Source organism: Helianthus annuus, chromosome 3 (assembly GCF_002127325.2).
Source record: "Helianthus annuus cultivar XRQ/B chromosome 3, HanXRQr2.0-SUNRISE, whole genome shotgun sequence".
In the NCBI taxonomy this organism is placed as follows: Eukaryota; Viridiplantae; Streptophyta; class Magnoliopsida; order Asterales; family Asteraceae; genus Helianthus; species Helianthus annuus.
This window is the reverse complement of record NC_035435.2, coordinates 16,829,811-16,845,704: the sequence shown is the minus strand read 5'-3', so window position 1 is coordinate 16,845,704 and position 15,894 is coordinate 16,829,811. Positions and strand designations below refer to the sequence as shown.

Genomic DNA, 15,894 nt, shown 5'->3' with positions numbered 1-15,894 from the left:
TTTTGGGTTAGAGAGGGTTTTCCCACTCTTTCTCTTGCTCTGGTCGATGCGCGTCCGCACACACATACAGATGTGTATTTAGTGTTTTAATTTTTATTTTCGTATTTTATTTTCCCAGTTGTCCCAATTTGGCCCCTCATGTTTTAGTGCTTATTTTTAAATGGTTATAGTCTATTCCCAAGTTAAAATTTCACTTGCATTCTAACTAGGTTCATATTTCTAGTTATCATTTTTATGGGAATAAACAATCAGTTATACTCAAATATTTTTAACACACACACAAATATTTATATTGAGGTGTTACAAGTCTACCCCCATTAGAGGAGATTTCGTCCCCGAAGCCTAGATACGTACCATATAACGTCGGGTAGTGCTCCCGCATTTCGTCTTCCGATTCTCATGTTAGATCCAATCCTTTTCGATGTTGCCATTGGACTGAGACTTGCCTAATAGCCTTGTTGCGAAGGCGCGTCACCTTGGAATCCTTAATAGGTATCCGCCTTTCAACATAATTCATTCGCTAATCCACCTCGATGTCTTCGAGTGGCACATATACCGTTTCGTCTGCAAGGCACTTCTGTAATTGTGATACGTGTTGTGAATTCCATCTAATACCGGCTGTAAATCCAACCGGTATGCTACTTTTCCGACTTGAGCTAAAATTTTGAAAGGCCCTATATGTCAAGAACCCAACTTTCCTCGTTTGCGGAATTGGATTACACATTTCCAGGGGGACCTTTAACAAGACGTGATCCCTAACTTGGAACTCGATAGGGTGTCTTCTTCAATCCGCATAAGCTTTTTGCCGGTCTTGGGCCGCTTTTAGTCGAGCCCGTACGAGGTCGATTTTCTCGTTAGTGAAATTAAAATAAAATCATTAATAAAGGAGTTAAAGTGTGAATTTTTTTAACCTAAAGAACCATTTAGAAAAAAAAAACATGCACCCTTATCTTCTTCTTTAGCCATACCCACCACCACTCTTCTACCCCATACACCACCGCTGGTCCACCACCACCAAACAAAATCCCCGGCCAAAAAAATCCACTTGCTTCCGATTAACTAGTTACTTCCACGTGGTTGGGCCCCACATATATTATCCCACTCACGTCATGGTTCTACTCACGCGACCCTAACCACGCCTCGTCTGGCAGTGTGCTAGTCCATTGTGGATGGCCTTATTACCTACATCTACAAAGAAGATGGGCGGAAATAGTAAACCAACATAATTGGTTTATAAAGGCGACTAAAAGGCATCTGCGGAATAGTGCCACGCACCTGCCTGGCACTCCCTGTTGGCCTGAAAAAAAATATGATCTTGCCTCTGTTGAAAACTACAGGCTTGCCATCGTTGGTGCTAGGCAGTTGTATGGCATTTCCTCATTCGCTCTGACAAATTACGATTTTGCCTCTTATATAAAAATGCATTATTGAAAATGATTTAGTTCTTTTTTTTTTTTTTTTTTTTTTTGCAAAACTATGATAGTGTTTTTTTAATTGGGTGAATCGATTTAATTTTTATTCGTGCCAGGCTGCTGGCTATCACTCGCTCATTGGTCATAGCAAATTACAATTATGCCTCCAATTCAAAATTACGGTTTGCCATCGTTTTACATTTTTTTTTACCAAAATTGTGGTAGTGTTTCATTTTAATTTTATTTTGCAAAACCGTGGTAGTGTTTTCTTTTAATTGGTTGACTTAATTAAATTTTTATTGAAATCGTGCAATGAGTGGTATGTACAAATAACCAAAACACAGATACGTATATGTTATGAAACTAGAAAGCATTCGGCTTAGCGCCTCGTAACGCGGGCGGGCATAAACTAGTAAAGTACATAAATTTAGTTTATACGAATCTTTTAAATATGGGATATTAGAGTAAACTGCCAAAATGGTCCCTGTGGCTTGGTCACTTTTGCCACATTAGTACAAAACTCAAACCTTTTGAATCAGGGTCTCTGTGGTTTCAATTTTGTTGACATTTTCATACAAAATCAAAATTTGTTCAGATTTTTCAGTTAACATTCAATTTTTCTGTCTTTTTCCCTTTTAATGAAGGACAAAATAGTCTTTTAACGTTTTATTATAACAAATTAAAAAAATCTGACATTTGGTCATTCGCTAAAAGGGAGAAAAAAATACAAAAAAAGATGGATGTTAACTGAAAAATCTGACCAGATTTTGCTTTTGGATGAAAATGACAACAAAATTAAAACGATAGGGACCCAAATTCAAAATGTTTTAATTTTGGACTAAAATAAAAAAATGACCAAACCTTAGGGACTATTTTAAGAGTTAGGGGCCGTTTGGCAACATCTGAATGGTTAAGTGCTGAACAAGTAAGAGCTCTAAACCATTAAGTGCTGAACCAGCAAGAGTTCTGAACCATTAAGAGCCTATATAATGCTAACCGTTTAAAGGCAAATGTCTGACCAATTCAGATTAGAGCTCTTAATCATTCAGACTCTGTATAAATCTTAACCATTCAGAGGCAAAAGTCTGAACCATTCAGACATCTGCTCGCGAAACAAACAGTCTGAACCATTAAATGTTCAACTAGTAAGAGGTCTGAACCATTAAGAGGCTCATTAAGAGGTAAATAAACAGCCCCTTAGGCTATGCGGTATGGGGGACGTCCCCATACCGTCGAGGTCCGGCGCCGCCATCAATACCATCCCGCCCCCACGTCCCCGTCCTCTCCGGCATCAACTAGACGTTGGCGACGAGCACAAAATGACAAAAAAGTGGGGATCGTTTGAAGATGACCGTTTAAAAAAATTAAAATTCAGAATTTATATTTATTAATAACGGCTATAATTCAAATATATACCCAATTCACTCCCACTTTTATAAATACTCACATCTTTTACACCTTTTTTCACAACTTTTCACCCACTACAATCTCATATCTCTCTCACATTTTATAACCCCTCTTCCCTATTTATAAAAACTCATCAATTTTTATACCATTTTTTACCCGCTACCACTCTATCTCTCTCTAAAAAATTATCATGGCTTCACCTTCTTTCATTTCTTCAATTTCTTCCATCTCTTCATCATCTTCGTCTACGTGGTATTCATCATCCTCGGAAGAGGATGCTATTATGCACGACATGATTATGAACGCGGCTCAGGTCTTCATGGCGGGTGATGAAGCGTCGTCCCAACGGCTAACTAGACGAGCAAAATTAAACCGAGACCAAGAAGGTACTTTACTATTTTTTCCTTATGTTTTATATAGATTTGAAAATGTATTTTATAATTAATTTCATTTATGTTTCGTTTTAAATTTATAGCCGCCCACGATAAACTAGTAACCGATTATTTTGCCGATGAACCCGTGTACCCAGCCGAGATTTTTCGACGTCGGTTCCGCATGAGTCCTCCACTTTTTTTTTTACGTATTGCAGGTGACATGGCCCAGTCTGATCCGTTTTTACACTGCGAAACGACGCTAGGGGGCAAAGGGGTTTCAATAATTTACAAAAATGTACGTCGGCCATTCGCCAACTGGTATATGGTTACGCACCCGATGCATTAGACGAGTATATAAGGATGTCTGAAAGAACCGCACGTCTATGTTTGCACAAGTTTTTAGAATGGGTTGTCAAATTGTATAGCAAGAGATACCTGCGGAAACCGAACGCAAACGACGTTCAAAAATTATATCAAGCACACGAACAAAGACATGGTTTCCCAGGAATGCTCGGGAGCATTGATTGCATGCACTGGTCGTGGCAGAACTGCCCAGTTGCCTGGCAAGTTCAGTATACTAGGGGAGATCATGGACATCCGACTATTATTCAAGAGGCTGTTGCGTCACAGGATCTCTGGATTTGGCATGCTTTTTTTGGTCTACCTGGTTCGCTCAATGACCTTAACATCATATACCAGTCACAGATATTTGAGGATGTAGTGGCGGGTACAGGTCCAGACACAAGTTTTACGGTTCCGGGGGTGGAATACAGGCGAGATTACTACATAGCCGATGGAATATACCCAACGTACTCGACAATCGTTAAAATTATTCCGCACCCGACAGACGAAAAAAGAAAAAAAATTGCGAAGTATCAAGAGGGTGCGAGAAAAGATATTGAACGGACTTTTGGTGTTCTACAAAAAAAAAGGCAAATCATTGAACATCCAGCACGTTCGGCTACATCAAAGAGGTTACGACACATTATGTACGCTTGTATCATCCTTCATAACATGATCATTGAAGACGAAGGTAGAGCGATATGCGAGTACGACGAAAACGCGTTTACTGGAAATTCTGTTCCAGTTAGTGGGGAACAACAAGATTTGAACATGTTCGCTCTACGTAACGAGTACACACATCATAACCTACAAGCGGACTTGGTGGAGTACATTTGGAACAACGCTCAAAACGAACCCAACGACGACATGGAAGACGAAGACTAGTAGCTTATTTTCATATATTAGGATTTTTTTAAGTTTATGTTTTTTTAAAATTTTTATTTTATTTTATGTTTTTTTTAAGTTTATGTAATATTTTTTAATATTAATAAAAATATTGTGTTAGTTTATTTGTTAAATGTTAAAAAAAGTAGAAGATTGAAAAAAAAAAACATAAAAGTGGTGGGGTAGGATCATTTAGGACCATCTCCATACGCTTTAGTTTTGTGGGATGGACCATTCTTGGAATGACTATGACGTGACGGATCATCCTCCCTTGGAGGACCATCACCATACCCTCTAGCCTTAGTCGGTAACTCGGTATATTAATTTAGCTTATTTGGGGTGAAGGGAGTGGAGCAGCAAACTCATCGGCAAAGGTGTTTGCCGAGCGGCAACACCGCCGCCGGCCACCTTTACCACGCGGTAAACCATGGAAGTGGGTAAACAATTGCCGATCGAGAAACTTGGGGGGGCAAGACTGTTGGCAGGTGTTTGTGTGTGCAATTTAATGTAACATATAATTTATATAAAAAAAAGTTTACCACTTTCAAGTGTTTAACCATTGCCAACACTTTTCACCAAAGTTTAAACTCTTCGTGCTGAATGACATGGCACACTTTGATTGGTCGATTTTGAAGTTTATCACTTTCACCTGTTTAACCACTCCCTTCACCCTTATACGTTTAGGGTGTAAGGAGTGGTTAAACACTTTGGAGTGGTAAACTAAAAAATCGACCAATCAGAGCACGCCATGTCAATCAGGCAAAAGTATTTAAACTTTGCTGAAAATTGTTGGCAATGGTTTAGACACTTGGTGAATTGGTAAACTATTTAAAAAAAAGGAAAAAATTGTGATTGGTTGAGATAGGAATGAACCCCACCCCACCACACACACCCTCTACTTCACCGCATCGGCATCACACCACCGATTTGGTAAACTTGGAAGCGGCAAACTTTGTTGGTGGTGGTGTTTACCGAGTGGTAAACATGTTGCCGCATGTTGCCGATTACCACTCCGTATGCCCTTAGGTGACGGTCGTTGGGTTAGAAAAGGGAAAAAACTAGAATCGACGAAAGTCGCTTCCGTGCACGAGACTGTCTCACAGCTCACCTAACTTATCCAATCCCATACAAACCTCACGTATTTCTTCCACGTGGCACTTTTTAATTGCCGGTCACTTACCTTTCACGTAACAGTTCAGTCACTCTAACCCACCGCCTAACACGAATAAGATCAGAGTTGAAAACTGAAACTAAACAAAATAAAAAATTCAATGAAATCTAAATCATTCATGTTATTGTTTTCCAATCGGTAATCAATATCCGTTCAATAATCGAAGATCAAAACAGATCCAGTGAAGAAAATCGTTAAATCAATCGATTCCACACCTAATTTTGATGTCCGATTGACGTTACGAAACCCTAATTGATCGAAAATTTGGGGATTTTGTGTTTATTGAATCGAGATCTGATCATTAATCGAAGATCAATACAGGTCCAGTGAAGAAAACCTAGTATTTGATGTCCGATTGAAGTTACGAAAGTTACGAAACCCTAATTGACCGAAAATTTGGGGGTTTTACGTTTATTTAATCGAAATCTGATCAATAATTGAAGATCAATACAGATCTAGTGAATAAAACCTAGAATTTGATGTCCGATTGAAGTTACGAAAGTTATGAAACGCTAATTGATCGAAAATTTGGGGATTTTGCGGTTGATTGAATCGAATCGCTGTATGAAAGGTACAGGAGGAGGATAGGCGATCATAGACAGCAAAAAACAGAGCTGCGCACACAACATGTCTGCGGTAGTGTGCGGGAAAAGAAATTCGTTTTTCGAAGATCATACGATACCTTCTTCTTCTTCTTCGTCGGCATCGCCTCCTGCTTCTAAGAGAATTCGTTGCTTTTCTTCGTCTTCACCTGTTCAGTTTTCGTCGTCTTCTAGGTTGTTAGCAGTTGATCGGCTCGTTGCATTGTTTCCTGATATGGATAAACTGGTTAGTTGATTGTTTAAATAGTTTGTTATTGTTTCTAGGGTTTATAGTTTATTATATTTGCTTGTTTTTAATCTCATCTCATATTGTAGGCTCCGGTTTATTTTGGTAACTGTATATAGTCAAGAGTTATATGTTAATAATCGAACAGTGATGCGATTTTTGTTTGCTTTATTAATTTTCTTGTCTTATAATTTTGAAAACTTAATTTATAGTTCATGTTTTGTACAAATTAGAATAAATGTATAGGCGTTTTTCTCTTAGTGATGATTTGTTTGACATTAAGGTTTCTTTTTGAGTAAAATTGGAGTTCAAATTGTAAATTTGAGCATATTTGCTTGTCCGGGATTGTTCCTCCATGCTTTTGTAAACCCTATTTGCTCTTGTAAACCGTATTTGCTTGTCTTTAACCAATATTGTCGGCTCTGAAGTAATTTGGTAACCGTATAAAGAGAAGAGTTATATGCTTATGATTGAATGTTGAAGCAGGTTTTAGATAGATATAATTAAGCCATTAAGGTTATTATCTTATGATTCTGAAAACTTAATTTATAGTTCATTAGTTCATCTTTTGTACTAAATGGCAAAAATGTTTAGGCGTTTGTTTCTTAGAGATGATTTGTTTGACATGAAGGTTTCTCTTGAGTAAAATTGGAGTTCAAATTCATATTTGCTTGTGCTAACCACATATTGTCGGCTCCAATATATTATGGTAACCGTATATAGTGAAGAGCCATATACTAATAAGTGAATAGCGTTGCAGTTTTAGATTTATTTAATTAAGGTTTTTGTCATAGGATTCTGATAACTTAATTTATAAGTTTTATATTTATTTAATTAAGGTTTTTGTCGTAGGATTCTGATAACTTAATTTATAGTTCATGGTTTGTAAAATGGCATAAATGTTTAGGCGTTTTTTTGGAGTGATGATTTGTTTGCCATTAAGGTTTCTCCTTGAATAAAATTGGAGTTCAAAATGTAAAAGCATATTTTCTTGTCCGCTGTCATTCCTCTGTGCTTCTGTAAACCGTATGTGTCTCTTTACTCTTTAAGCAAATATTGTTGGCTCTAATGTTTGGTAACCGCATAAAGTGAAGAGTTATATGCTAATAATTGAATAATAATGCAATTCTAGGTTATTTTAATTAAGGTTCTTGTCTTATGATTCTGAAAGCTTAATTTATAGCTCATGTTACATACGACATGGAATAGATGTTTAGGTGTTTTATATTAGTCATGATTTGTTTGACATTAATGTTTCTCCTTGAATAGTCTATGCCTTGAGTAAGATTTGGAGTTCAAATGAATTGTTTGACATTAAGGTTTCTTCTTGAATAGTCTATGCCTTGAGTAAAAATTGGAGTTCAATTGTAAATTTGAACATGTGAATGAATTTGTAGAGAATTGCTAGAGGTTTGTGTAATCTTGTCAAATTCTAACAGTTAAATTTATATATCTTAAGGTTATTGAAAGAACCCTCAACCAATGTGGTGATGACATAGAAACTACCATCAAAAGTCTTACTGAGTTACGTTTGGTTTCTAATGAGAATGCTGGAACTGCTGTTGGAGAGGGATCAGAGTATCAAGTTCAAACTCACAGTGTGTCAGGTAACTCGAGAATTTTTACAAATGCTACACAACATTGCAATGATCGCACTAATGACAGTACTTTTTTGCTTTAGAAGCTTCATCTATAATTGTTACTATAATTACTATAATTATTCTAGAGTAAAATGTCATTTTTGTCCCTGAGATTTGGCCAGTTTGCGACTTTCGTCTAAAAGTTTGTTTTTCCGCATCTGGATCCAAAAATTGTCATCCAGCTCGTTAACTCCATCAATTTTCTCCGTTAAGTCAGGGGTATTTTTTGTTTATTTGTTAACTTAAAGGGCAATTCGGTCTTTTTCACTTTATGTACAAGCATTTAAAATACCCTTGAACGAATCTGTTAGACCGAATTGCCCTTTAAGTTAACAAAAAAAGATGGAAATACCCTTGACTTAACGGAGAAAAATGGATGGAGTTAATGAGCCGGATGAAAATGGCAAAATTTGAAGCCTTTTAGATCCAGATTTGGAAAAACAAATCTTTGGACGAAAGTCGCAAAATTGACCAAACCTCAAGGACGAAAATGGCATTTTACTCACTATTCTATGTTTCCATCTAGCCTCCCGAACTATATTTATCGATCACTTTTAATCATTAATCGTCATATTGAACATCTACTATATTATGGCTGTAATTGAACAGTATTTAACTGTGATGTTGCTGTGAGTATAGATGTTGCAGCTAATGGGGTGGCAAATGGTGAGGCTGGGCCGTTTGAAAACTCACCACATCAAAAACCTGTCGATGGTGCAGATTGGGTGGATCTTTTTGTGAAAGAAATGTTGAGTGCCTCCAACATTGATGATGCTCGAACCCGTGCTTCAAGAGCACTTGAGATGTTGGAGAAATCTTTATATGAGCGTGTCACTACAGAGGCCCATGGCCTTAAGCAGGTTCCTTCTCTCTCTCTCTCTCTTTATATATATATATATACACCCCCTACAATACCAACATGTGTGCCAGTTGTCCATAGGATTATTGTTCCAAAACTAAAAATCACAAAAAGTTTACAGCAGAGTCTAGTCAGTCTACAACATCCTATTCCAACTCGACTGACTCAATAAGGTTATTATATTGGTTAAGTCCCCTGCAAACAAAATGTTCGCTGAATATTATAATATTATACACATCGTTTATAGAAACTACTGATTTACGGGGTGTTTGGGTGAGCTCGTCGAGAACACCTTGTGCATTTCTGAAAAAAAGACACTTTCTACTCAGCATTCTGAAAACACAGTTTCCTGTTTTTACCCCGTCAAAAAGTTAAAAAAAAGGCTTTTTAGCTTTTACAAAATACAATAAGCCAATACACGTTCTTGACTTCTGGTAGATCTATAGTATACCTATTGCATTCTGGGTTAAAAGTTAATGCATAAGAATCCAACTGATAAACTTATTTTCTTTTGTAAGTTCATTTTTTGGTCAATAATTTAATTGAATAATTGATCACTCTATAATTGAGGTATCATATTTAGTTTTCAGTGAAAGAATGCATTTGCAACGGACTTAGCCATAGCCAAGTAAAAAATCAAACCATACATGCCGGAAGTGGACACAATTAGAGACATAGGAATGGGTCTTATCTTATTTATAATTTATTATCACATTAAGTTATTATTGTTATTAAATGTAATCACCAAACTAAATTAGCACATTACTGTAAAACATTTTAGATGACGCTTTGACAAAAACATGATGAGTGTTTGGATGTGTTTCTACTGTTTATAGTTGTCATAACTAATAATCAGATATCAGAACATATTTTTTGAGTGTTTGCTAAAGGTAATTTCATGTTACTCTTGGATAATCAATTTGAAAAGCCTGAATAATCCAAACACCCTTATATTATGTGTTGTAATTCAATATAATGTATACCATTTTGGGACATTTTTTTTCTTAATATTTAAATGTTTTTCTATTGACAGGAAAATATGATGATGAAAGAACAACTTCAAGCCCTAATTCAGGAGAACTCCTTGTTGAAACGCGCGGTTGCAATTCAACATGAACGTCAAAAAGAATTTGAGGACAGGGGCCAAGAGTTGCATAACCTCAAGCAGATGGTATCTCAATACCAGGAGCAGTTAAGAACTCTTGAGGTCAGACAACCATTCAAAAAAAAAAAAAAAATCTAGATATCGAAATAATATAATTACATATATAACACAATACTGATTATTAGTTGCAAAAGCTGTTTATCCGAACTATAATCACTTAATTAGATAATTTCTTCTTTATTCTTTTCCAGGTCAACAATTATTCTTTGACCATGCATCTGAAGCAGGCTCAACAAGGCAGCTCCATGCCCGGGCGTTTCCACCCGGATGTATTTTAATAAAATACGACTCTCATATGGTTTACGAGGGAATGGACAAAACAATATCTAGTTTTTAAAGAACGTGGAAGATAACGACGAAAGAAGTAATACGCTATGATAATAATTGGCTGATACGATACTTGAATAATTGTTAAATTAAAATGTAGTCCGAATCGTTAACTGTCGATGTTTTTCTTGTTTGTATGTGTAACAAAGAGGGGACCAAAACGCCCATGCTTATTATTATTCCGTTAAAAGAAAGCAGAGTTTGCTCACATGGTGCATGTGATGGGATGGTCATAGTGTTATGTTTTTTCTCGTCTTCATTTTAATTTATTTTACAAAATGTAATGAATCAAATGTTTGAATTCGTATTTCCTTGATACCCTGAACTAGAGGAAATAAGTTTATTTTTATTCACTAGGTGCTTTTAATTGAAAAAGAAATTGTGTACATTGTTGATTAAGTAATTGTCTGTTGCATAGTGCTTAAGCAATATATAAAGTATGCTCTGTATTATATCATCTCTCCCTCTGTACGCTCGTATACAGCCCTGTATACATTCGTATACCATCCTCTATACGTCTGCGTATGTGTGTAACCCTATGTATGTATGTTGGTATATTGCTTTCTATGGATGTACTTGTGTAATCATTTTGTACACGTTCATACACATAGGGCGGTATGTTTGATGTTATTTTTACGAAATTAGTAAAATAACGTTAAAAGTAGTGCAATTTCACTTTTTCCCCTGAGGGTACACATATATACATTATATGCGTCCATCGCAAACGGGGTGTATTTTTTGAGGTAGTTTAACAATTAAGGATAAACGTATTTTATTGCGTGATTTGAGCAGATGCGGTTTTGTCTTTTTAGTTATTTTTAGAACAAGTGGATGAAAGTATCGCATGTTTAGCATGTTTAACGATGACAAAAAAAAAAAAAAAAAAAAAACACAATCTCTACACATAAAACTAATCTAGCGTGTGTTCAAATCGATCTACTAATCGTCAACGTTTATCACTCTATAATATCTACTCATACCTTACTACTTTAACAACCATTACTCATCGTAATTCATTTTATTACACCTCATCCTTTAGTCGATACAATCTAGCACTAGTACAAAAAACGAGCAACAGACGCGGTGATTTTTGATCATTGGACGCGGTTTTGGGCCGGTCTTAAAGCACAAAAAGCATAGCGTTCTATAAAATTGCTCCTTGTTGGTTAAGGACAAAAGGTATTTGATAGAGCCTTTTTTCAATGAAAGTTGCCGTTCCAAAAAAAAAATTAAAAATTGAGGGAGCCTTCCATCCATTACCCATTCACCAGATTTAAAGCATTCATAACACTTCTGATTCTTAATCAAATGACACCCATATATGGGTTATTAAGGACAACTATTTTAGCTAATAATGCGAGTGCATTAGGCCTAAAAAATTATGGATTGCGGTTCTCTCGCCTGAGTGGCAATAAGATGTGGCTTCACTTCTTTAATCAATGTATTCTAAGTGTTATATAGAACCCCGAAAATTACATCTATGGATGTAGTTTTAAAAGACTTAGTTTTATTATTCAAAAAAAGACAGCAACGCAGTTTATTACTCGTTTACCTTTTATCTCGATGTAATTTCATTAGTTACAAACTAGTATAAAGGAATGCCACTAACGATTCATTGATCTCAAAAAAATAAAATAAAATAAAATCCACGAAATGGTCGTGGAAGGGATCAAGACAAGTAGGGGTTAGCTGAGAGACGTGCTTATTCCATAATTCTCCCTTATTATTACAATGTAAAATTTATATTTTATTAATGGACAACGAATATTTTAAATGTGCTACTGACGAAGTTCATGACATCGGGATACACTCGCCTTCGAACCGGGGAAAACCCTCACCTAAGACCGAAGCCCGTGAACACTCGCCTGAAGACACGAGAATGCAATGAGGTAAAACCCGCTCAGTTCAACGATCGAACTAGTGATCTCCGTCTACTTACCTAGTCTCCCATCATCACCAGGTGTCGCAGAAAATAATAGGGAGAGCAGTAATCGAATTCTACAAATTAAGATATGAGTAAAACAAAAACCCATAATCTCCAAATCCAAAACATGTTTTGTCCAAAAGGAATCCAAGAAAAGCATCTTCAAATAATGCCAAACACCAACGTGACCATGAAAGGAATAACCGAAAAAGTTGAAGGTGATAAACCAACAATGACATTATAGACGATCTCACAGTCGTACAGTGTATCGACCGTAATATATCTGACAAATTTCAAATCATCTTTCTGGAAACTATAACTACCCATTCACTTCTCATGATCCAAGTAGTTAAAATTATTTGAGAATTCAACTCTTAACAAAATATCAAAAAAAAAAAAAAAATGATTGAAAACGTGCCTAATTATCATTGATGAAAAATATATAAAAAAAATGTTTAAGAACCTAATTAACCAAGAAAACACTTTATGGCTTAACATTGATAGCACTATTAATATATAGAATACATGGTGTCAACAACGATAATTATCTACATATTGTGTGGTGTTATCTGACTGAATACAAGACTAAGGGGCTGTTTGAGAACTTCTGAATGGTTAAGTGTTAAACCAGTAAGAGGTTCTGAACCAGTAAGAGCCAATATAATGCTTAAACGTTCAGAGGCAAATGTCTAAACTGTTCAGACATCTGCTCGCGAAACAGACAGTCTGAACCATTAAGTTATGAATCGGTAAGAGGTTTGAACCATTAAGAGTCTCTTTAAGAGCTAAACAAACAACCCCAAAACCTCTTTCGGGTCTGAGACATAATTTTATTTTCAGAATTTTAAGAAAACAAAATCTAGGATAATGATCATTACTTGTTTAGTTTTGTCATCCCATATTAACAGCTAAGAAAAAAAAATTGAAGAAAAAAAAGTCTTCTATCCCACATAATAGAATAAAATCATATAAAATATGGCTAGAAACACACTCTTAGGCCATCCGTAGTCATAAAGCCCCTTGTGGGGCGTTATGCGACACGTGTCGTGCCACGTCACACGGGGGGCTTTATGGGGTGTTATATCACTAGAGCTCGTAGTCATAAAGCCCCTACCCATCATTACCTATTTAATAATTTTCAATTTTATTAATTAATATAAAAAAGCTTGCTTGTTTCTGATTGGTCAAAGGTTTGTAAACCATCCCCATACCGCCGTGATTATTATCGCGCATTTGAAAAATTTTTGGACATGGCGCCCTTCGTGGCGGTATGCAGCGGCGCCATACAGCGCTATGGGGCTGCATACCGCCCCACTACGTATGCTCTTATTCCACATTACTCAGGGATAAAATTAGTGGCATTAGAAGAAAACATTAGAAAAAAAAGGAAAAAAGACAGAGACTATAATTAGCTGCATTAATTTTCTTTAAATTGTAGAGCCTCTCTCATTTCGAGAGGGTTCTTTCTCAACCAACGTGTTCAATTCATAATTTTGTTTCATACCAAATTCTTTTAAGGGTGGGGCACTTCTTTAGAGTACCTTGGATTTACTGATTCTTTGAATGCCATCTTGCTTACCCTAAAGTTATTAACTATCTTAAAACTCTTAATCATTGGAAATACTTCTATCAGGTACTCTAGAACCTTAAAAATAAATTACACATTTAAACACATAAATAAAACTAAACTTTCATTAAAAATAAAACATTACATAATTTCAAGCTAAAAAAACATCAAGATATGAAAAGTTAAATAAAACCCAAGTATGCAAAATAAAAATAACAAAAATAAAACTAAAAATTACAAGGGCAACCATACTTGTGTGCATGGTTAGTATCGACCGACTGCAACTAGAGTAGGAGCTTGTGGTTGGATAGGCATATATGGTTGTTATGGAAACACTTGTGGTTGTTGCGTTAAAATTGTTTGCCATTTATACATTTGACGACTCGAGCTTGAGCCATCTCCTCAAACACATATGACATTTAGTTACACATAAAATATTTAAGAAAATTGTGAATTAGTACTTTAAAATGCCCTTCTATCACATGTTTTACCTAATTCACATGAATGGCTTAAAAATTGTGGTGAGCGGGAGGTGTTCCATATGAGAAAGGCAGACTTGCATTATATTCATGTGGTCCATAAACATACAATATAGATTGGTACCCTACAAATTTCATTGAAATTCAAATTTGTGGCTTTTTTTCAAAGAAATATAGTTAACCAATTAAAAAGCTAAATAATTTCATCTTCTTTCCATTATTAAATATCATTTAGTTCTCAATTATTAATTTCCACTATGGCAGATATACACATCAAATTTACATACCAAAAACAATAAAATCAACAACTAATGTAGAAGAAACATATCCCCAGAAACCCAATAATTCAAGAATCTCATAGTTCTAGTCCTACACAAAATATATCTTTTTTTAAAAGCCATGAGAAACTATAGACAATATATATGTAGCTATGTTATATCTATAGAGAGAGACAGAAGAATACAAACACCAGAGAAACCTTTGGCCATGAATATCAATAATGCAATTATTTTTCTACCTACAATTTAATAAAATAAAGACTTAAAAATGTATAGCATCAAGAAAAAATCACAAGAATATAAAAGATATTTAAATGTAATTACTGAACACAAATTCAAGTAAAAATCAAAACGTTCTGGGTCCTAATTCATAACCAATGAATATCAATAATGTAATTATTTTTCTACCAACAATTTAATAAAATGAAAGACTTAAAAATGTGTAGCATCAAGAAAAAATCACAAGAATAAAAAAGATATTTAAATTGTAATTACTGAACACAGATTCAAGAAAAAATCAAAACATTCTGGGTCCTAATTCATAACCAAGAATTCGAATTAAACTTGAAATCAAGAAAATGAAACTAATTAAATCAGAAAATAATAGATAAAAAAAACAATGTAACTTTCTTGCTTCTTCTGGTTGTGATTCTGTCTCTATCTTCCCACAGCTTTATTGAACCGCAAAGATTAAATATAAAAACACAGATCTGATAGATCAAACACATGCAGTTCAAGAAAGCCGTGGAAGGATAGAAAGAGCACCATTTGTGTGGCTGTTTTGTAGATCTTCATCTTCTGGCTCATAAAAACCCTAATTAGGGTTCTTGAAACACACAGTAAGTATGCAGGAAAAAAGGGGAGGTGGTTGCAGGGAGGCTGAAGAAGAGAGAAAAGGTGAGTATTTATAGGAGAATGAAGTCTTTTTACCACCAATCCCGAGAAGAATATAACGAAACTCAACATACCCCACCTTTATTAGTTTTTACCAACCATTTCTTTATTATTATTATTATTATTATTATTATTATTATTATTATTATTATTATTATTTTTTATTATTTTTAATCTGACATTATAGTTTTTCTTTAATAGACTTAACTAATTATCCTCGATGACAATTGAACTTGATAGACGAATTCAAAACTCGAAACCTTAGATATTTGAGATACGTAACGAGACGGGTATTTGGGTATTAAACCTGGTATAAGATTAGATGTGAAAATTTCTACGGGT

At 35.3% G+C, this 15,894-nt stretch overlaps 2 protein-coding genes across 3 annotated transcripts; both read left to right on the top strand.

Annotated features, from left to right (window-relative positions):
* Window positions 1-3,125: 3,125 nt before the first annotated feature.
* LOC118490142 lies at window positions 3,126-4,425 on the top strand. 2 transcript variants are annotated; one of them, XM_035987413.1, is made up of 2 exons: window positions 3,126-3,205; window positions 3,295-4,425. In XM_035987413.1, exon 2 carries the CDS (start codon window positions 3,554-3,556, stop codon window positions 4,418-4,420), a length of 867 nt encoding a protein of 288 aa, XP_035843306.1. In that variant the 5' UTR covers window positions 3,126-3,205; window positions 3,295-3,553; the 3' UTR covers window positions 4,421-4,425. The 2 variants fall into 2 exon arrangements, with proteins under 2 accessions (XP_035843306.1, XP_035843307.1); XM_035987414.1 differs by having other exon boundaries at window positions 3,130-3,205; window positions 3,409-4,425.
* A 1,217-nt stretch (window positions 4,426-5,642) lies between these two features.
* On the top strand, window positions 5,643-10,785 carry LOC110928693. Its single transcript, XM_022171728.2, has 5 exons — window positions 5,643-6,419; window positions 7,879-8,026; window positions 8,699-8,919; window positions 9,952-10,125; window positions 10,275-10,785. Exons 1-5 carry the CDS (start codon window positions 6,219-6,221, stop codon window positions 10,359-10,361), a joined length of 831 nt encoding a protein of 276 aa, XP_022027420.1. The 5' UTR covers window positions 5,643-6,218; the 3' UTR covers window positions 10,362-10,785.
* The last annotated feature ends 5,109 nt before the right edge of the window (window positions 10,786-15,894 follow it).